The sequence below is a fragment of the Eschrichtius robustus genome (assembly GCF_028021215.1).
Source record: "Eschrichtius robustus isolate mEscRob2 chromosome Y unlocalized genomic scaffold, mEscRob2.pri SUPER_Y_unloc_1, whole genome shotgun sequence".
Taxonomy (NCBI): Eukaryota; Metazoa; Chordata; class Mammalia; order Artiodactyla; family Eschrichtiidae; genus Eschrichtius; species Eschrichtius robustus.
This window is the reverse complement of record NW_027175152.1, coordinates 56173-79464: the sequence shown is the minus strand read 5'-3', so window position 1 is coordinate 79464 and position 23292 is coordinate 56173. Positions and strand designations below refer to the sequence as shown.

The 23292-nt window shown below is 44.8% G+C and overlaps 1 protein-coding gene across 1 annotated transcript in view; it reads left to right on the top strand.

Moving 5' to 3' along the window:
* The first annotated feature begins 413 nt into the window (after nt 1-413).
* Nucleotides 414-23292, top strand: part of LOC137757659 (epidermal growth factor-like protein 6) — a 41592-nt gene continuing 18713 nt past the window's right edge. The window contains 8 exon segments of the mRNA XM_068534272.1: nt 414-529; nt 623-735; nt 6988-7080; nt 10981-11100; nt 13927-14046; nt 15954-15989; nt 15992-16087; nt 17874-17996. Coding sequence (XP_068390373.1) covers nt 414-529; nt 623-735; nt 6988-7080; nt 10981-11100; nt 13927-14046; nt 15954-15989; nt 15992-16087; nt 17874-17996 — 817 coding nt within the window.

The window sequence follows — 23292 nt, the reverse complement described above, 5'->3', positions numbered from 1 at the left end:
CTTGGGCTGGAATCCCCGACATGGTTCTGCTGGGGCTGTGACTCTGCTCCGGTGGGCTGGAGTTTCCTCATCTGTAACATGAGAGGGCTTTGATGAAAGATCTCTGGAGCCTTCCCAGCTTTAACCGTCTATAGTGTATCGAGAGTCCAGTTTGTTCAGTGGTCCCCAGGTGGCCAGTGGGGTAAAAGTACAGCGCTCTTTTCTGGGACAAAGCCATGGGGCCAGGGAGTCACGTCAGCACACTTGGCCCTGATGTGGAAACAGACCTGGGTAGCCGCTGTGTCTGTACAGTGCAGATTTGAAAATTGGCCCTCTACAAGGTTCAGAAACAGACGTTTGTGGCCACTTTTGTGTGTCCTACTTTTATAGATTATGTAACCCAATTCTTCGAACCCTGGCGAAGAAGGAAATGGATGACGCTCATTACTGGGGAAGGCTGGCAAGAGGTGGTAGCAGAGGCTGGCACCCCAGAATCCAGGTTTTCAAAATCTGCTCTCGCGCTTGTAGCAGGTTTATGGAAACTGAGCAGGTAATCGTCACGTCTCCTGTACCTACAGTAGCAGGGCAGTCTCTGTGGCCCTTCCCGTTTTCTCAGTACTAACATGTGGCTCTTTCTCCGCAGTCCAAGGGGTCGCGGGCTGTCGGCATCGCCACTCCAGCCCGGGGTCTGTCGCTATGGAACCAAACTGGCTTGCTGCTATGGCTGGAGAAGTAGCAGCAAGGGAGTCTGTGAAGGTAATTCTGTAAAAACTCAGACCGCCCTGTGCTCAGGTAGTAGGCCTGGGTCCTTCGGTTTTCGTCTGTGGCACCGTCAGCTGTCACCAGATTGCCAGTGGCTTCCCTAGAGGGAGGGACATGGTAACTGCCAGCACCCAAGGTCCGGTTCCTGTGAGATCTCTTCCCATTCAAAATATGGCTGACGCCATCACCCTCGACATGATTTGTTTCAGGAGCCCCGTCTCATCAATGATTTCTGCTGCTATCTTAGTGAGTACGGGGCTGGGTTGTTTGTTACTATTTTTGTTTTAATCTAGAGAAACTGAGTTGGGCATAAATAGGTCAGTAAATCCCTCCTTCTAATTATAAGTTTTCCAACTGATTTCTTATGAAATTCACTTTTTGATCATGAATCACCACAAACAAGAAAGTTAGCCATTTACTTTACAGTTTGGTTTCTCACATTTTTTAAGTCTTTTGTGCCGGTTTCTTGATGGTTTCAAGGGATGCATGCATACATGCAAAATATGCGTGGTTCTCTTGTGTAGATTTCAAACTAAGGTACCATAATTTGCCTTGGACGTTGTTTCTCAGTCCACGTGTAAGGAACTCCGAGAGAGGCCTTTGATAATTTCAAGAGAGCTGGGGAGGCTAGGGCTGAGCACAGAGTTTTGTGTCACAGTGTTTTTTATGTAACTTTCTATAGTAATCGACACTCGCAGTGTAGAAGAATCACATCTGCGTTCCTCCTAGCTGACTGTCTGACCAGGGGTGCATTCCTTCAGCACAGGAGTCTGGTCTCAGGGTCCCTGTGTACCTAGTAGGTGGCATAGGCCTGAACCCGGATCCTTTATCTGTTAAATGGGATGAACACATGACTGCATGTCCCATACGCTTCAGGCACTGTGTGGATCATATTGGATTATAAACTGTAAAGCACAAAAATGTTAGCTATTTTTTAGAATAACAATGCTACCTTCTTTTTGCTGGTCTTTCCCTGCCCCAACCTCCTCCTTTTTAGCTGGTTCAAAAATATCTGGATAGACCATCAGTGAGGGCAGAACTTGATCATGTCTGAAATCCATGAAACATTGGAGGACATGGATCTCGCTCTCACACGCTTGATGTTACGTAAAACCTCCCACTGTCACAGTTTCCTTATGAGGATATGACAAGAGTATGAAGATACTAGAAAAAATGTTTGAAGCACATCACAGTTTGCCTAGAGAAAGAAAGTTAGAACATTCCCCTGGGACCTTGTCAGTTGAAAAGGGTGGTCCTCACACTGATTGGATGTATTGTGTCATGATCAAGGGCATTGTCTTGAGAATCCGAATGATGTGGGTGACCTTGGGCAAGGTAGGTAAGCTCGCTGAGGCTGCATTTCCTCCTCTGCAGCATGGAGAGCTGAATACCTACTTCAGAGGTAAGGAGTGTATGCATCAAAGGCTGAGCTCATTCCCCGACACACGTAGAAAATGCCTCATAAGTTGCCCTTGATCCAGAAAGGACCCAGAACTCTCGTTGCAGACTTCTGTCCCTCAAAGCAACAGGTGATGTGGGAATTCAATGTTGCTTTATTCTTTTTCTAGACAGAACATGACACATTTTTCTTTGAAGTCAGTCAGGTGGAAAGGGTCAAAAACCACATGGGATGCCTGATTTGGAATCTCTCTTACAGTCGCACGAACCTTTTACTGCCATAAAACTTGTGTGTCTCTGGTGAATAAATGAGGGGAAACTTTGGCTTTCTGGAAGGGCTATTCTGTAACTAGATCAAAGCAGTTTGGCTACGGTACACACAGCCAGTCACACTCTCAGTGCTTTTGTGCACAGTATAATACCATAGACATGAAAGAACTGAAAGCAAGATGCTAAAGGGGTTTCCAGCAGAATGCTCCCTCTGCACGTTCGGCAAGCTGAAGAGCTGGTCAGCCCTCCCTCTGCCCCAGTCTAATGTTCACATAGTAAATTGCAATGATTTTTATATCTAAAATCTTTATTGTATTATATCCAGTTGGCATGGTCCTTCTTGATGGTAAAGTCATATGCTCCTTGAAGCACCGAATAACAGGATGGTTAGTCCCTGATTGCCAGGGCTCTGATTTCTCAGCCAGTGTGGCCTGCGTGGTAATGAGACAGGAACGCATGTCAACCTGCCCGCACAGGCAGAGCCACACCCTAGCCTGTGAGGTCGTAGTCAGCCCAGGCCGTCATCTCCATTGTCTAATCACCCTTCATTCCTTCAGAGGCCCTGCCTTGGTGCCAGGGCTTTCTAGATCTTGGCCTCTGCCCTGCTTGAATCTGCTCCCAGGGCAGGGTCCGCTCCACTCAGTATTATTAACCTTCACATGTTGGTCACTTAGCGAGATACGGGATAAAGAGTTGTCCGTGAACAGATCCCCAGTGAAAAGCTGCAGGTAGAGGAGTTTGGGAGAAAATTAAACAAGAGAGTGTTCTTTATCTAAAGGACACTTAAATCTCAGGCCATTTTAGACATAAATGGAATTTCCCTGTGCTGTGGATTGGCTGGTCAAATCACAGATCCAAAGTTACTGTAAATTGAAAACATCTTTCTGGAGTGTTGACCTTATAGCAGCAAGGGTATTATTATTCACCACTTCTCCTCTCTTCTATTTGGCATTTATCCTGGGCTTTCCTGTCTGGACAACACTGAAAATAAATTTCCAGGGAGCAATCAGAGGTCTTCAGGGCTTAAAAAAGTAAAAGATTTATTTTTCTAACATCTAGACGTAAAGCTGCATCTCCAAGAACATAACCATAAGAAAATAGACCCTGGAAATCAAATTCCATCTCGTTTGTCTACAAAAGTAGAAGAATTTTGCTGGGAAGCATTTTTTCCCCTACTTTCTCTCACTTATGATCTATTCCAAGCCATGAAATGTTTCCCTGTTAAAAGTTCTACACTTATTACTTTATTTATCATTCAGAACTATTTAAGTATCTAACGTGTTCACAACACTATTAAATGCAGCAGGAGAAACAAAGATGAATATTGAAGTCCCTGTTCTGAAGGCACTTAGAATCAGGTAGTAGATGGAAGTCAAGGATTGAAGCAAAATATATACCTAATTATTTAATAAGATTAAGACATCAATTTCATGGGCGAAGCCCGCCAAAGTTCTGTGGAGTTTTCAACGTTGAGCAGAAGTTCACATGTGGCTGGAGAAATCTGTGAAAGCTTCTGGAAGGAGAGGCCATACAAGGTAGTCCTTGAAGCATTGGGAGGATATTAACCACTGGAGGCTCGGGGAGGGGGCCCCCAGTGTGGGGTCACCATAGAGAAGAAGGGGCAGAAAGCGCAAGGCAGGTCTAGAGAATAGCAGGCAGTCTAGTTTGACCACAGTGCCACCTGGGTCTGGGGAACAGAGTAAGCTAAGGCTGCAAAAGAAGATGGAGGCCAGATCACGGTTATGATACCTGTCCTGTTTTCAGGACCCAGCAAAGATTATTTGATGACTCCTGTGCAAAGCGTGACATGATCAGAGCTATGCTTTTGGAATATCAGTTTAATGTCATGTCTGACATCAGATTTCCTAGGAGCAGAGCGTGTGAAGACGATTTTTTTTTTTTAACTTTTTAGCAGTTTCTTTCCTTCCTTCCTTCCTTCCTCCCTCCCTCCCTTCCTTCCTTCCATCTTCGATGCTGCTCACGGGCTTTCTCTAGTTGCGGTGAGCGGGAGCTACTCTTTCATTGCAGTGCGCAGGCTTCTTGTTGCGGTGGCCTCTCTTGTTGTGGAGCACGGGCTCTAGGAGCTCAGGCTTCAGTAGTTGTGGCTCGCGGGCTCTAGAGCGCAAGCTCAGTAGTTGTGGCACACGGCGGGCTTAGTTGCTCCGCAGCATGTGGGATCTTCCCAGACCAGAGATCGAACCCGTGTCCCCTGCACTGGCAGGCGGATTCTTAACCACTGCGCCACCAGGGAAGCCCTGAAGGCGATTCTTGTACAGATATTCTATTGAGAGGTGCTCTCAGGAGAAATCTGTAAGGGAGTGAGGGAGCAGGGGAAGAAGCGAGGCAAAGGATGTGGCTTCGAGAGAAGTCTGGCTTCAGCCTGATCCCACAGGGAGATCTGGAGTGTTAATTGTACCACAGAATTTGTCCTGCCCAGGAACCAGGGGCTAGGCTGTTCGACCCCTGCATCCACTGGTCACAGGATGACGTGGGGAAAGTGGGGAAGAGAGAGAGGCGTGCAGTGTAATCTCCCAGATATCTGTGGGCAAAGTGGTTCCCATTAGCTAGATAAATATTTGTTGTTTGAATGAATTGGTGGTAGAAACAGGGATAGAAGGATAGGATGCTGTAACTGATTGGGTTGGGGACAAGAAAAAATACAAACACCTGAGTTTGAGTCTAGGTAGCTGGGAGATGAATGGTGACAGCAAAAAGTAGGGCTTGGGTCGAAGGGGAAGATGCTGGGGTCCTCAGGAACAAGCTTGCTTAGGGGCAGACCTGCTATGAGCCAGGGGATCAATGGGCAGAGAACTAAGCAAGCATTTCTGGGCAATTGCTGAGTCATCCTGTCATATGCTGGCTCTTTCTGGAGCTCCTACTAGATCCAGAAAATACAAGGGTCCATGATTCCCTACATGCCTCCTTTCTCTCTCATTCATTACTTCTTCTCTCTCTCCTCTTCTTGTCTTTGGGTTTTTGCATTTTCCTTTCTTTGTATCTGTAGCTTTTTTCTCCCTATCTCTTCCGTATGAGCTGGACTCAAACTTTCCACCATCTCTGACTGTGTTTTCTTGCCCCCAACCCAAGCTGTTCCCCATCCTATCCTTGTTTCTCCCGCCACTTCACTCATCCAACCAATATTTACTGAGTGCCTAATTTGTGTCAGGTGTCTGGATATAGAAGTGCATAAAACAGAAAAACAAATCCTGTCTTTGTCATGCTTCCATCACCATCACTACCACCATCACCACTACCATCACCATCACCATCACCATCACACTTGTGGTTCCCATCCTTGGGGCTGGAGATAGTGTCTCTCTGTGGGTTGTTCATTTTGACTGATAACACACAGCATTAAAAAGATTTTGATCATTCAAAAGAAAAATAGGAGAGACAATATGGGAGAGAAGAAAGAAGCAAACAATAGAAAGGAGGAGAGGGACCTTGGCCCTTGCTCCAAGATGGAGTCTCTTCCAGCTCACAAATCATATTCCTTTCATTAAATCTTATGTGTTTACATGAAAAAATGGCTGACTGTGGCCTGGGAGGCTTTCTTTTTCTTTGAGTGCCACTGTGTTCCCGAATGCACATTTGTGTGCCCGACCCACAGTGAGGCCATGCAAACCAAAACGTCAGAGGTTGGAGCAGAGAAGGGTTTATTGCAGAGCCATGCAAGGAGAAGGAGCGTCTCATGCCCCGCAAAACTCCAAACTCCCGCAAGGGTTTCAGCAAAGCATTTTGAGAGGCAAGTTGAATAAGCAGCGTGGATGGTCGCTGCAAACTTCTTGGTGCCAGAATCCTTTGTCCTTGCAGCTGTCCACCTAGGTCAGGTCACGACGTTCCTGTAAACCTCCAACCAGACAAATGTTATTCTCTGTTCTGCAACTTTTTATCTCAGTATGAGTGGAAGAGTGTTATATGCTTAAAGGTCAGAGCCTTGAGAATGGGCTATCCTGTATATTTCAGGCTATAGGCAACATTCTTTTTTTTTAATTCATTTTTTGTTTGACTGCGTCGGGTCTTCGGTGTGGCATGCGGGATCTTCATTGCGGAATGTAGAATCTTTCGTTGTGGCACGGGCTTCTCTCTAGTTGTGGCGCACAGGCTTAGTTGCCCTGTGGCATGTGGGATCTTAGTTCCCCGACCAGGGATCAAACCAGTGTCCCCTGCATTGAAAGGCGGATTCTTAACCACTGGACCACCAGGGAAGTCCCTATAGGCAACAGTCTTAACTCGAAGCAAAAGCAAAGATTAAAGTAAAAGAAACAGATCTAATACTGAGTCAGATCTGTTTTTCCGTATTACAACTGGAGGTGTGGTACTGCTAAGCATTTATGATCAACCTGTACTCATGGGATGGACGGGGGTGGGGGTATGGGATCCAGTGATCTAGTTCACATGCAAAACGCTTTCCAGTATCTGAAAGGTGAAAACAGACTAGAGAGGAAGCAGATCGTCCTCTGTATGTCGCCGTGGATTTCTCTGCCATACAGAAGGCACCTGAGTTTGACATCTGTGCATTTCACTGGGCTAACTATTCCTGTTGTTTTATGGTCCAAACACCTTTTCTTTCCACAGCCACGTGTGAACCTGGATGCAACTTTGGTGAGTGTGTGGGACCAAACAAATGTAGATGCATTCCAGGATACACCAGGAAAACCTGCAGTCAAGGTCACTACTACAGACCAGGGTGGTGATAGAGACCTACTCCAGAGCTTTCAGAAGCAGATCGGGCAGTGCAGCGGGGTTTGGAACACAGTAAGGTGCTCAGAATTCTGTAGTTTCTAACTCGAATCTTCAAATGAAAGTGGTTTCAGAACGAGATTTTTCAATCAATATGTTCTAGAAATATGTCCAAGTCGTTCTGATGCTTTTGTTAAGATACCAGGTAAAAGGCTTTTTTTTCCCTCTGAACCAATCATGTTTATTGTGTTTTTAAGCTACTGAAGTAATGCATATCTTTTACTAAAAACATCCAACATTGCACAAGGATATAAATTAAGAAGTGAGCATGTCTGCTCCCAGTGCATCCTCTACCCGTAGTTAAGAGCTTGTCCTCCATCTCTGCAGTTCCTTTTTTATTATAGTACAGCCATGAATATTTCTCATGGGCATCTCTGCATGTCAGTGCACACAGAGCTGTCTCATACTTTTTAAGGCTGTATCCTAGTCTGTAGAGAAAATGCTTTTATCATTTATGTAAATACTTTAACCACTATCATTTAAGTCGTCCCCAATTTTTCGCCTCTACAAACAGCGCTAAATCAGACATCATCCTATGCATATCCTTGCACCCTTGAGTATTTTTATAGGGTAAATGTCTAAAAAATGAAATTGTTGGGTTGAATGACATGCATTTTTTAATTGTAATTGATTTATTTAATTTATTTATTTTTAAATGTTTTATTTATTTATTTGGTTGCACCCGGTCTTAGTTGCGGCAGGCGGGCTCCTTAGTTGCAGCTCCAGGGCTCCTTAGTTGCAGCTTGCCGGCTCCTTAGTTGTGGCATGGGAAATCTTAGTTCCGGCATGCATGTGGGATCTAGTTCCCTGACCAGTGATCAAACCCGGGCCCCCTGCATTGGGAGCATGGAGTCTTATTCACTGCACCACCAGGGAAGTCCCTGTAATTGATATGTGTTAAAAGGCAATTTATGACTTTTGCCATATGCTGTTTATCTGAAGATATTAAAGAGGTTATAATATCGAGAACAGTAAACAATTTTGTCCCCCTGGAAGAGTTGCCAGTTAAATACAGATCCCCCATTAGATTTAAATTTAAATTTTAGTTTCAATTGCAATTTCACATAAACAACAAATAATTTTATAGTGTATGTATGTTCCAAATATTATATGGGACACATGTACACTGAAAAAGTATGAGTCATTTTTCCGAAATTCATATTTAACCAGGCATCCTGTATTTTTATTTGATAAACCTGGAAGCCTTACCCCAGGGGACATCTGGCAATGTCTGAAGACATTTGGCGGGGTTACTACTGGCATCTGGTGGGTGGGGACCAGGGATGCTGCTAAAGATTCCTGCAGTGCACAGGGGAACGCCCACCACTAAGAATGATCTGTCCCCAAACGTCCACAGTGCCGAGGCTGAGGAACCCTTGCACCAAGAAGGCTGCACTAATTAAGAAAGGGTCCCTAGTTCTGTAATGCAGTTGAGCAGAGAGCAGCAAATCCAGTTCAGCTGCCCTTAAGAAAGAGCTTTGCCAGGATTCTAGAAGGGAGAATGGGGTTCCAGAGACGGGCAGGCACCCACTCCACTCTGTCGCCCTAGCCCTCACTGCCAAGCCCAGAGGTTAGCTGCAGACCCTGAAATAGCCTTTCTTTGTGCTGCCAGCCCTGCAGCCTCAGAGAGGACTCTGCCTCTTCTGTCCCACCGCCAGCATAGCGGCCAGTGCCGCTAAGGTGCTTCTTCGAACCGCGTCCCGTGGCTTGAGGGAAGCGCGTCAAGAGTCATGCTCTCATAAGTAATAATTCAGCTGTGTCCCTTACCAGGGTTTCACACCAGAAAACCGTGTTTTTCCGTATGTCTTGGATTCTGTACCAAGATACCTTCTCAAGAGAGTTGGAATAGAGAGGGTATTTTTCATGCTGCTTTTCAAGTCCCAGCAAAATATTCACTTTGAGGGAGTGGTCCAGTCGGCTCAGATTTGGGACCTTCTGTCTCCCCTGCACAGCCTCCCTGCCCCGGGGCAGCCTGGTCAAAGTCCGTCTATATCCACTGATGGCCGCAGGCCTCAACCCTCAACTGATGTCTTTCCCCAAAATGCTTCTTCCAAGAGACCCCTCTGAGTTAGGGCCAAGTGATGGGATAGCCCTGGCTTTCCCATCATGTCCAATCAGTATTTTCAAATTTCTGCTTTTGAAGCAGTTAGCGTCCATACAGGAGATGGTAGCGTACAGGGAATCAGCAGTGGAGAAGTGGGTTCAAATGTCCAGCTAAGGCGTCGGAAAATCCCCACATAAGTTTCTTTTCAGAGGCGAAAGCGCCACTTCTTTATTTTCCAGGATGGACTTCCGCCTGTTGCCGCACTGGATTTTGGTCTTACATGGAATTTGGTTCTTTTCTCCTTTCTGTTTCTTGCTTGAGGGAGTTAAGACATGAGGCACCCACACGACCACATTCCCAAAGACGAGACCCATGATTGCTTTTCAAGTTTTATTTTCCTTCTGTATCATTTTTTATTTTATAAAAAGCTAATTCATTCTTAATATTTTGTTAAACATTAAGTATTCACTGAAAAGCATGGAGAGGAAAATCTCCCTCAATCTTACCAACAGGAGGTAACCATTATAAACATGTAGAGAACAGCCTCTTAGGCTTTTTTTTTTTGGCTGTGCTGCATGGCTTGTGGGATCTTAGTTCCCCGACCGGGGACCGAAGCCAGGCCCTGGCAGTGAGAGCACCGAGTCCTAAGCACTGGACTGCCAGGGAATTCCCCCAGACATTGTTTTTCTATTCTTTTTATTTAAGAAATTTTGGCATCAATCTGTATACATAGTCTTGCAACCTTCTTATTTAACATCATCCTCTGAGCATCTTTATATGGGATTAAATATTGTCCTGTGACCTCACCACCAATAATAGCTGCCTGGCAGGGCTCCCTCTGGAAAGGTGTGAGCCAAGACCATTTAGCCCTCATGGGGCTGCCTGAAATAATGATTGAGAGGAGGTTGTGCTGTTGGCATCTGTCATAGGCCACCTGGGACAGCGTTAAAGGCAGAAGTATCTAAATTATATATTTCTAACTTTTTATTCAAGTAGGAAACACACAAAATTGTACATCTATCAAAAATGTACAACTCAATAAATTTTCAAGAACACCTACGTAACTGGTGTTCAGACCAAGAAATAGAAACTTAACAGCCTACCTGAAGACCCCTCATGCTCCCCTCCATCACTTGCCCCCAGCCCTCAGCAAGGAACCATACGTTGACCTCTTCCGCCACAGAACAGTTGTGCCTGGATTTGTTTTGTTTGTTTCACGTGTGCCTGGTTTGAATGTACTCATTTGTGTCCAGCTTCTCCCACTCAATATCATGTCTGTTCATCCATGGTTGCTTGTACTCGTATTGAATAGTTTGTTCAGTCTTGCTGTATAGTATTCTGTCGCATGAGTATACAAGTTGTTTATCCATCCTTTTTTGGGAGAGATTTGGATTCTTTCCGGTTTGGGGCTATTAAGAATAGTGCTACTGTGATCATTTTAGCATATGTTGTTTTGGTGAGCACATAGCCGTGTTTCTGTTGGGCATACACGCAGGAGTGGAATTGCTGGGTCACGGGTATGTCTCTATCTAGCTGTAGCAGGTGCTGCCAAACAGTTTTTGGAAGCGGTTGTACCCATTTACAGTCCCTCCGGCAGTGTGTGACCATCCAGTTTGCTCCACTTCCTCACCAGCCCTTCCCTGATGGTTGGCGACAAGGCGAGTCACCGCCCCTTGTGCTCACCCGCGCAGGTGGGGTCCAGGGAAGCCAACCCCATTCCCAACCCTGTCTGGAGGCTTCCTCATTCAGTTCATCTTTCTCCATTTTCTAACTGCTCCCTGCAGACGTGAATGAATGTGGATTAAAACCCCAGCCGTGCCAACACAGATGTGTGAATACACACGGTAGCTACAAGTGCTTCTGCCTCAGCGGCCACTTGCTCACGCCGGATGCCAGATGCTCCAGTAAGTTTCAGAAGCCAGCCCGCTCTCAGTCAACCCGGAAGCTTGACTTTTGCCGTTTGATGCTTGGGGAAAAGCTGACTTGCTTAACTGGGGGGAAAATACCCCAAAGACTCTAACATCACCCCAGGCTAAAACATCTTGGGGCACTTATTTTATTTTAGTTTATTTATTTTTATTTTTATTTTTATTTTTTTGCCGCACCATGCAGCCTGTGGATTTCTGAGACCAGTGATCGAACCCGCGCCCCCTGCAGTGGAAGCACGGAGTCTTAACCACTGGACCACCAGGGAAGCCTGAGCACTTATTTTACTTTTAATTGTTGTGAAACACATACATTGTGAAATTCACCATTGTGAGCATTTTGAGGTGTACAGTTCAGTGGCATTTCGTACATTCACAATGTTGTACAAACTATCACCACTATCCCGAACATCTTTATCACCCCAAAAGGGAACCCCATCCCCATTAGCAGTCGCTCTCCTCTCATCTTCCCCCCCAGGCCCTGGTAACCACTAATCTGCTTTCTGTCTCTATGGGTTTGCCTCTGCTGGCCACTTAGTTTTTAAATAAAAAGACTAACTGAGGAGAAAAATAAATTATATATCTCTCTATATGCATGGACGTATTGGGTTTCCTCATGAAAATAAGCATACTGAAGAAAATAAGCATATTATTTTAGGAAGGTGATAAATTTCAATTCCATCTTGGGACATCCATTCTTCCCACCAACTATCTTTCCAACGCCCCTTGCCCCGCGCTCAAAGATTAGTGACTCCTCTTGGAAATCCATTCCGATTCACATTCCTGAAAAGAAAAGACCTTCTGTGATAAAGAGAACCCACGTCCTGTGGGAGGGTGAGTGTTTATATCCATTCATTTATTGCGAAGGAAGGCTTTTCAGGTTTTATTTTGCAGCTGAAAAGCAAACCCATCCTCCCTGCCTCCCGCGGTGCCCTCCTCCCTCCCCATCTCTCTGTCCTCTGCCCTGCAGCCCCCAGCAAACCTGGAACCTGCGCAGTCTGCCAGCTTCCCGTGGTTGCAGAGTCCCTCGGACTCCCCAGCCTATCCTGGGCTCGCCCTCGCTTGTGAAATCTGGGCTTGTACACAGCTCACTGCCCCCCTACCAGCATATCCTTCTGCTGCCCCCTCCCACCTGGCAAAGTGCCCCCACACCACCGGTCACCTAGATTCTCCATTAGCAAGCATGCTTAACAGGTAAAGCAGGCATTCAAAGAGTCTTTTTTTAAAAAAAATCCTTATTATAAATTAAACAGAAACCCCCAAGAAACAAATGTGTAGCTTAATGAATTCTTATGAAGCCAGCATCCATGTGAGCACTACCAAACAGAACTTGGCCAGAACTTACCCTCCCCACTCCCCAGCCCCGTGGGAATGACTATCCAGGAGTTTCTAGTCATCACTTAACATTTTCAAAAGATCTGTCCTAATGGATGTTTCTGAAACATTCCAAGAAAGCCTAATGAGTGCCATTCTCCAAATGGAAAGTTAGAATGGGTAAATTTTCAAGATTAATTTTGAAAGAAGACAACTAAAGAGAAAAAGAGTAAACTAGAAATATAATCATCGGTCGGTGTTTGTTACATTACCGTGGCCTAGTATCTGTCCCTGTACTCTCTTTGTCTATTTCTGTGTATGTGAGGGTCGCCTGTGCCTCCCTGTTTATAGCTCACAGTGTCCAGGTGGCCCTAAATCTCTCTCCTGGATGCTGGTTTTATTTCACTTGGCCCCTTGCAGTCTCTTTGATCCAGCGGGGTGATTAGCATGTTATAGATGCAGGTGGATAAAGACAGGCTCTTCACCGTGCTCCCCTGTTGTAGGCATTTTTGATCCATACATACTGGAACCCTGCTAAGGATATGCATTTTTGTGAGATAAGTTCTATTTAGCAAAGAGTGACAGACAAATCCAACTAAATTATCTTTAAAAAGCTGGAGGCAAGCAGTTCCAGAACAGGTCAGCAAGGACTCAGCCTCTGCCATCCTCAGGGTATTGATTTCATTCTCATGCTTGTGGCCTCATAGTCACAATATGGCTGCCCGAGCTCCAGATATCACACACACACACATCAAAGGTAGGCAAGACAAAGGGGAAAGGAGTGATGCCAAGGCACAAACGCCTCTTTTATGCCTGTCCCTTTTATCATGCAGCAGCATCCTTTCCAGAAGCTCCAGCAGACATCTTAGTATCTCTTTGGCTATAACTGAGTCATATGGCCACTCCTTGTTGCTGCAAGGGAAGCTGGGAAAAAGGCGAGTTACTGGTTTTCCAGCCTCAGTGATGGGAATGGCTTTTGGGTAGCTGATCAGTCTTATCTGCTACATGTTTTAATACAGGCACCTAAAAGTCAAGGTTTTGTGACTCAGGTGACTCTCACTGAGGCTAGATATGAATGGAGAGATGGCTAGAATTTGCATTCTTTTCCCCTATTTATTCAGATGAATCATCTACATCAGAGGTTGCATTTCAGCCAATAATAGAGACCAGCCGGGTGACATAAAGGAGTGGTTAGAGCTGGTACAGGAAGAGAGAGAGATGCCGTCTTTGGTAACCGAGTGGTGCATGCTCAGCCTAAAGACCGTCAAATGCAATGCATTGGCCAACAAAATAGGCCACGGGGCCACCAAGACACCACCCCTGCCCAGATTCCATTTGGCTCTCCATTTGGGACTCAGACGATGAAGCTTATCCTCTAATACCATTCCACGTGTTACATTTCATGTCCCAGAGATTAGAGATCATTTCTCGGTCTGTAAGTACTTTTTATCATTTCGTGGGGGAAAGGCTAATCCGTGCCTCCTTTTGCAGACTCTCGGACGTGTGCCATGACAAACTGCCAGTATGGCTGTAAAGACACAGAAGAGGGGCCGCACTGTCTGTGTCCATCCTCGGGACTCCGCCTGGCCCCAAATGGAAGAGCTTGTATAGGTAGAGCAACCGGAATCATCTCCTCCCCTGACTTCTCCCTTTACTGAATTCCTCCTTTTCCATTCATCACAACCTGCTTGTTGACTAGACGTTGAAAGCTCCTAAAATGACAGATTTATGTCCATTTCTAAGGCAATGTTTATAGCCACCTATGCTCTAGACAGACACTTTGCGACGCTAGAAAGAACGCTTCTCTATAATTTTTGGATTGCCCGATGCCATAGTGGAAAAAGATGAAAGTAATTTTAATTTTGACTGTTTACCCTGCACTTTTTTTTTTTTTAATTTTATTTATTTATGGTTGTGTTGGGTCTTCGTTTCTGTGCGAGGGCTTTCTCTAGTTGCGGTGAGCGGGGGCCACTCTTCATCGCAGTGCGCGGGCCTCTCACTGTTGCGGCCTCTCTCGTTGCGGAGCACAGGCTCCAGACGCGCAGGCTCAGCAGTTGTGGCTCACGGGCCTAGCCGCTCCGCGGCATGTGGGATCTTCCCGGACCAGGGCTCGAACCCGTGTCCCCTGCATCGGCGGGCAGATTCTCAACCACTGCGCCACCAGGGAAGCCCTACCCTGCACTTTTTACTTCAACTAACAAATTGTATATACTCATAGTGCTGTATTTAACTATATTGCACTAAAGATACATAATACTTATTAGACCAAGTGAGCACATAGCATTAATATAGGATGTCAAACCAAACAGAATGTTGAAAGAGTTCTTAATCTCCTTTGATTTAAATAAGCAAATAGCAGTATGATTTAATATTCTGACTTCTGTACCACAGTAGAAATATTTTTAGTCAAGGTGGTTGGTGTTTATTTACCCTAAATGTACATAACTTGATAAACCCCACTTAGAAAGCTCAGCCAAATAGATCCTAACTCAGATAAACACTTTTAAAAAAATCTGTGTAAATTAAAAATTTGGTTCTGTCCTTTGAGAGTAGTCAAAGGTTTAGATCGATTCACAGGATTTAGTACTCTTCAGTAAAATCAGATTTATATGGCAAGGCTAATTCTTGACCAAAGTGAATCCAAATTGTCGCCCACCTCTTTGACTTGTCGGGTACCATTTTTATTAGAAGGGAAACATGACGTGCACAGAAGTGATCCCTGAAAAATAATTCTGGTCAATCCAACACTTACTTGTTAATTATTTTAAGAATGCAAAAGGAACAATAAGCCAGCACCAAGCTGCATGTTCAACCACAGTTCCAAAATAACCACAGTTCCAAATCTGTTTGATTTGACATGTGAAAGTTAAGGCAAAGTCTGAGTCGTAATGGTTTGGTCAGCATAGCAGTCAGCCCCTCTGTGACGCGGCTTTCCATGGTAGATAAGGAAGGAAGCCTCTTGTCTGCTGAAGCTGCATCATCACATCATTCTGCTTGACCCACAGTTTATGTATAGGTGCATTCTTAGGAAACCACGTTTCTGTGACTTGGGAAAATATGGCAGGATTTGGAGGAGCTTGCTAATGAAATGATTCTTTTGTAAAATGCAAAATTTAAATGTTTGTGTATGGGGTTTGCCATACAATATCCATAGCTGGAAAAATAATAATTCCTTCAGAAAAATGTAATGTCTATGTAGTAAGTGCCAGCCATACGCTCCCTGCCCCAGAAAAGGCAGGGCCTAAAGAGAGAGAAAATATGAATGTAAGTAATGCCATTACAGTGAGATAATGCTTCTAAAACAAGATGTACAAGGTGATAGAAAGGCAGTGAGTGTGCCTCAGGGATCTACAACACTTCCCGGAGGGTATGATGTTGGTACCCGAATAATCAGAGTTTTCCAATGAAGAAGCTGCGTGTGCCCGTGTGTGCTGTGCGCTGTGGGTGAGTGCATGAGAGTATTTTGGAGGGAGGGTGCTTTCTTGCTATCCCTGACATCTCCTGGTTCTCCATCCTAGATACTGATGAATGTGCCTCGGATAAAGCCGTCTGCCCCACGATCGAAGATGTGTGAACACATTTGGAAGCTACTATTGTAAATGTCATGCTGGTTTTGAACTAAAATATCTCAGTGGCCAATATGACTGTGTAGGTAAGAATTGGTGGCACCTATTATTTTTTTTCCTCTCCCCATCAAACCTGTAGGCCTTCTCTACAGATATTTTGACATCAGTTCAGTGTATTAGTTGAACCATCTACTGTACTGACCAGCTTAACAACACAGAAAAAGTTATATTTTTTTAAGTTTTTGGCATTTAGGGAATTCTGATGACATGAATTATATGAATTCAGGTCCATCAAGATTTAAAGTAAGGAACTTTAGTCTCTGCAGCTCTATTACGGAGGTAAATAGCTTGAGATGATTTTTGTGGGTTTTTTTAAAAAAATTGGTTTGGTTTTGTTTATATTTTTGGTTCTGTCTCCAGGTATAGCTAAAAATGGGAACAGTGAAGCATGTTTATATTTGATAAAAAGGAAGAATAACAAGATCTTGATCTCAGTAGTCTGTTCATAAGGTTCCTTCAGGAGTGGCTGTAGAAAAACCTATAAAGGAGTTGAAGGCACGTGCAGTTTCCTCTCTCATCCTTCAGCCTTTCCATCGTTCAAGCTCCGCAGCCCCTTTCCAGGGTCACCAAGATCACTCTGATAAGGTTCGGGTATCACTCAGCTATCCGCCTGATCTGGGTGAAATAAAAGATCCTGTCCCTTAGGGAAGGAATTCCAAGTCTCAATGAGCAAGGCATTTGGGGAGCCCTTGGACGCCTTCCCATTGCCCTTGATAGACGCAGATGGGGCCTGTCCTGCAGTGAAGGGACATCCGGGCTCCCTGTAGATTCCTGTTTACATAATATGCACGTAACAAACGTGTGCATAACATGGAATGCTAACATTGGGGGAAATAGTAAGATTTCTTTCCATTCTACACTCAGGGCTGCCCAGGATGTGTCCTGTGTAATCGTGTTGGGGCAACACTGGGATCCTGGGTATTGAACTGTCTTATGACGCCTCCATAGCTCTTACCTCAAGCTCAAAGGCCATCCTAGACCGGCTCATAAAACCCCCGTTTCCTGTGGGCTAGGATCCTATGCGCCGCTCCAGACCCCTCCAGCTCTGCAGTGCAGCCGGGCTGTGTCACAGACTCGGAGCCTGTTTCCTGATACCTAAAGGGAGGTGCCGTTGGACAGGGTGGGAATCCACGTAGAGAGCTGTCCGGGAAGCAAACCTTTGTGATTTGAAAAGTGATTAAGGTTAGCACCTGAGCCCCCGTGTGCCTAAGTTAAAAACAATAGCCTATTCTGTGTGCATATGATAAGTATGGAAAGAAAGTCGGAGGGAGAAGAGGGCCAAGGAAGCTCTCACTTGGGTGGCATTCGGCAAACTTTCCTAGTCTAAACCCAGCAGACAAGCTCAGACCAGCCTCACCCCTGCTCCTGGCAGCCTTTGAACAAAATGTTCAGATTTTTCAGATGATGTCAGCGGTTCCTACCCATCTTGTTCTTTGTTGTTTAGGAGTTCCAAGCCCTTCCATGTATAGAATTTATTTTCTGATACTGTTATTTAGTTCTAAGTTAGGCTGGTGAAAAAGTTAAGAAATCACACCTGGACATGTTAGAGATTTCAGTAGTACTGATAAGCGGGAGGGGAGGTTGTGGTGGGGAAGGCGAGCTGCAGATACGCTCCCTACCTACTTGGCGTCAGGCAAAGCCGGGGCTCTGGGCCAAGGCCCGGGAGTCTTCAACACCTCTCAGCTCCCAGGCCACACAGCGTTCACTGGCAATGTCGAGTGGTTGACCCTGGAGTTACTCAAGTTCAAGGGATAGTCTTTCACCAAGTGCTATCACCACAGGATTATTCATGGGACCGTTCACATTTTTTAGATATAAATGAATGTGCTGCGGACACCCACACGTGCAGCCTCCATGCCAATTGCCTCAATACCCAAGGATCCTTCAAGTGTAAGTGCAAGCAGGGATATAAAGGCAGTGGACTTCAGTGTTCTGGTAAGTACACTCGGTCATGGTGTGTTCGCTATTCCCCATAAAGCATTCTCTCCATGTCACCCTCCTGTTCCTCCCTCTGTGTGTGTGTGTGTGTGTGTGTGTGTGTGTGTGTGTGTGTTGGGGGGCTGCGAGATGCATGCACACGGTGTTTGGAAACTTACCTCTGCCTCAGGCTTGTCTTCTCGGCTAATCAGACCACATCTCCAATTTTCATGGAAGCCATAGGCACTGTGCTTAAAGTACAGCAAGCGTTCTGGAGGTTCTCTTGGGAGAATGCATCTCTTGGGATAGGCCAGGTTATGGCGCAGTGACGAGCAATCCCGAGTTGTCAGTGGCCCAGAACCACAGAAGGTCTTTAACCATGTGAATCATGACTTATTCCGGAACACACAACCGAAACAAAGTATGGAGCTGACGTCACTTTATCATCATCCTCAAGCCTGTATTCACTTTTTTTGTTGGCTAGCCGAGTCCCGTGGTTCTTGCTGCTGAATTCATCAATGCTCAGGTGGTAAACTCTGAAACCGATACAGCAAATGTATAACAAGAAAATGTCACTGCTGTCAACAGCTGCAACAGCCATCACAGTTTCTTTGTCACTCGTGCTATATCCGGAGAGTGTTGTCAGGCCGTTTCTTCTCCATGTTGTCACTTAGGAACACAGGCTGACAGAGGCCCCACCGTCTTATGGTACCACGGTATCAATCTGAGGCCGTAGGGTTTGTCACAGCATGGAAAGAAGCTTGGACAGTCACCCACCAGCTCTTACTTAATTCAGCTTGGAATCAGGGGCAAAAATATATATAATCCTGCTGTGCGTCCTGAAAGAGAAGAAAACTAGACATCATGGTGAGACCCCGGAATGTCTACCAAGACAAGCCAACAACGATTACAGCACTGTCCTTCCCCTGGCCAACCGTGTCCCGCTGTGTTTAGTCACCCAGGTTTCTCCTCTGATCATGTGCCTTTTAGCACTGGCTCATCACGTGCCTGGATTTGTTGGCTGCCCTGACCCTGCTCTCTCACAGGCCCCTTAGCAGCGTTTCCACATGTTCCAGTAAATACGGTCGCAAGCGGTCCCTTGACCTGTATCCCATCCCGTGCCCGCATCTGGCCGTTGCTCCCAATGACACAACAGAGCGGCCGCTCAGTGATGGCAGAAATGAACGGTCCACACGATGACGGACCCTGAGCAGCACACGCATAAAAGGTTCACCATACCCCAGCGGCACTGGACAAGATGAGGTATGGAAGAGTATAAGCAAAATGAGTCGGGAAATCACATTCTATGAAGAACTGCCAAAAGAACTGGGCAGCATTTAACCTGGAAGGAAAAAAAAAGTGTTGAAAAGCAGACATTGTGCCCATAAATATCTTGACGAACGTAAAATAAAATTGCCTTCCCAAAGCCGACGAAGGCCAGTGGGTGGGTTTGCATTCTCTCTTACAGATTTTCCCACTGGGTATCTCAGAGTGGAGCAGGGCACCCCGTGGAGTGGGGACCGGGGCCTCCGGGAGGGACTCCCGCCTTGGGCTGCAGTTGGGATTCAGTGGCTACTCAGTCTTGATTCTGTGGTTTCTCTCCCTCTGTGTAGATGTGCCCATGGTGTCCTTCTGAAACTTTATCCAAAGAAAGAGAGAGACTGGCTGCCTGTGCAGGGCTGTGTATGGGTGGGATGGGGGGAAAGATGCCATAATTTTGAGAGGCCCTCAGAGAAGAGATGGAATAAGTCAGCTTTCCACATAGGATCAGTGATCAAGGGCTCCTTCACGCCACCAAATTTGCACATGTCTGTTCCGGCCTCACTTGTCTCAGGCTGTGTGATGTAATGGTCAACAGCCCAGGCTCAGGGGCGAGGAAGGCCTGAACTTGAACCTGAGCTGTGCCCCATGCTGGCTGTGACCTTTCACAAGTTGCTCCACCCCTCTAAACTCAGTTTCCTCCTATCCAAAATGGGTCTCCTGGTGGTCCTGTGGTGGGTGCTCATAAGGGGCCAGGCCACAGTCCCTTGGAGACCCCTAATTTCAGTGAGGCGGGTGGACAGTTCTGTGCATGCCCCGAGCCCTGGTGCCGTGGACACCCCTGAGTTCACACCCCTGGGGACAGTCCTCAAGCAGTGAAAGCCAAGGGTCTGTGCGTAAATCCCCCAGCTTCCCCTGTGCAGCGGAACAGTTCTGAGGTGGGTTCTTTGCTGGTTCCCAGACGTCCCCTGCAAGACTGAGCCGCACTCACCCACAGTGATTACCTGCCCATTGAGGTACCTTTTCGACTTTTCTCCCTTCCCGTCTCACTGTGCCCTTTCCCCCACTTCTGCTTCCTGGAACCGCCTCCTGAGTAAACCACCTGCACCCAAATCCTCCTCTTGGGTTCTGCTTTGGAGGAGCCCACCTTCCTCCCAGTAGCTCTCTCATAGGTTCGTTGCGAGATTTGAATTAGGTAACTAAAATAGGTGGAGAGAGCTGGGCACATAGTAGATGCTCAATAAAGTTAGCTCAGGCTGTGACTGTTATTAGCACAATTTCAATCATATTCGTTAAGGTCTAGCTCCTCTTGACTGTGAAATCCTGTAAAAGTGAATGCAAAAAAAAAAAAAAAATGCCGTGCAGAGAAAAAAAGGTGCCTTGGGAAAACACTTGTGTCAGTAAGTGGGCAACTCACCTCCACATACGCACCCCTGCCCACAAGCCAAAGAATCAAAGGGATTAGGAAGAACTGGCCAGAGTAAATCTGGTGTCCTCTTCCTTCTCGATCATTTGCTCCCTCTTGAAACCACAGTGTGTTATCAACATCGAAATGAAGGCACTGTCTTAAGCATGCAAGGGGGTAGCTGTTTGCAACCCACGTTTTCGATGTTGTAGCCCAGTGTTTATAAATTATAAATCCTACATCAACCCAAACATTTCTTTTTTAAAAAAATTTTATTGGAGTATAGGCAATTTACAATGTTGTGTTAGTTTCAGGTGTACAGCAAAGTGATTTAGTTATACATATACATATATTCATTCTTTTTCAGATTCTTTTCTCACATAGGTTATCACAGAACATTGAGTAGAGTTACCTGTGCTATACCGTAGGTCCTTGTTGATTATCTATTTTATATATAGTAGTGTGTATCTGTTAATCCCAAGCTCCTAATTTATCCCTCCCCCACCTTTCCTCTTTGGTAACCATAAGTTTGTTTTTGAAGTCTGTAAGTCTGTTTCGGTTTTGTACATAAGTTCATTTGTATCATTTTTTTAGATTCCACATATAAGTGATATCATATGATATTTGTCTTTCTCTGTCTGACTTACTTCACTTAGTATGATCATCTCTAGGTCCATCAGTGTTGCTGCAAAGGCATTATTTTGTTCTTTTTTATGGCTGAGTAATATTCCATTGCATATATGTACCACATCTTCTTTTTCCATTCCTCCGTTGATGGACATTTAGGTTGCTTCCATGTCTTGGCTATTGTAAATAGTGCTGCAGTGATCGTTGGGGTGCATGTGTCTTTTTGAATTATGGTTTTCTCAGGGTATATGCCCAGTAGTGGGATTGCTGGGTCGTATGGTAGTTTTATTTTTAGTTTTTTAAGGAACCTCCATACTGTTCTCCATAGTGGCTATATCAATTTATGTTCCCACCAACAGTGTAAGAGAGTTTCCTTTTCTCCACACCCTCTCCAGCATTTATTGTTTGTAGGCTTTTTGATGATGGCCATCATGACTGGTGTGAGGTGATACCTCGTTGTAGTTTTGATTTGCATTTCTCTGATAATTAGTGATGTTGACCATCTTTTCATGTGCTTTTTGGCCATCTGTATGTCTTTGGAGAAACGTCTGTTTAGGTCTTCTGCCTATTTTTTGATTGGGTTGTTTGTTTTTTTGACATAGAGCTGCGTGAGCTGTTTGTATATTTTGGTCAGCCCCAAACATTTCTTATGTCAAGAAAACTTAACGTTTTTCTTTGACCATCCAACTCTAAGCTTAGTAGAGGGGGGTGGGTAAAACAAATTTTTCCTGATTCTTGGAAACCTTAAATGCATCACAATGTTCTGTTTGATATCTGAAAATCATTCATTTTGTTACTATCCATTCTGCAGCAGAATCATTTCTTTAGTCTTTTGCCAGAATATTTATTTACAAGAGAAAATTATCTTTGGGTCATTCACTGTATTACTTGCCCAGTCCTTTCCATTCTGCTTCGACTGATTCTCTGTAAAATAAACAGCTATGTCTCTTTTAAAAATTGATCTTAAAGTCTTAACACACATTGCTTAAAGGATGGCCAAAAAATCCACCCTTATGTGCAAAGAAAAGTCATACAAAAATGAGAGAATTGCATCCAATTAGCATCCAGCATTATAAGATGCTACATTGTAAAATACAGTTGTATCCATGTAAATTGTATTATATAATAACATAGCAACTTTTATTATAAGTTCATTGTTTTGGGGAAAGTTTAGGCCCTACGTGGCAGCACAGAAGAGGAGTTAGTCAGTTATCCTTATGCACCATCTGTACCCAAAGGACAAAGCAACCTAAATGTCGATGTATGTTTTTTTTTTTTACTGTTCTAACATATGTTAGTGTTAATAATACACTGTTCGATAATTTGGTCTTAATTTGACAGCAGCTATGTGTGTGTCATTCTAAGGAAATCAAAACTTTAGTACTACCCGACTTGGGTAGTACCAGTCAATTTGGGAAAGGACACCAAGTCATTTAGTTACCAGGAGTGTGGCTTCTGGAATCAAATTACCTTGGCTTGATTCCTGGCTCCCTAGCCTACTGCCTGTGGACTGAGAAGAAACTATTTAACCTTTCAGTGTCTCAGTTTCCACATCTGCAAAATATACATAATAGTATCTGGCCCTTAATATTGTTTTGACGATTACATGAAATAATCCATACATAATCAATAAACATCCACATATAGGGCTTAGCTCTAGCCCAGAATTATTAAATGTTCGATAACCATGCACTAGTAATAGGAGTAATAGTGGCAATGGCTTCTTTACCAAAATTCAATGATCGTTCCCATTGGAAAGCAGCTTCTTTAGTCATTAGGAATGTGCTTTAGTCATTATTAATTCAGTTTGTACAGAGCATATTCAGGAGCATAGGTGTTGCTACAACCAGGTCATTGAATATTTTTTCTTTCAGTAATAACATAAATGGAAGTTTGGAGGTATGGCCTGGAAAAACTTTTTTTAACTCAATAGAAGATTTTCAACATTCTGGTGATGAAATCTAAAAATAATAGCAAACACAGGCCAAATATATGTCAGGCACTAATCTTAGTAATTGACAT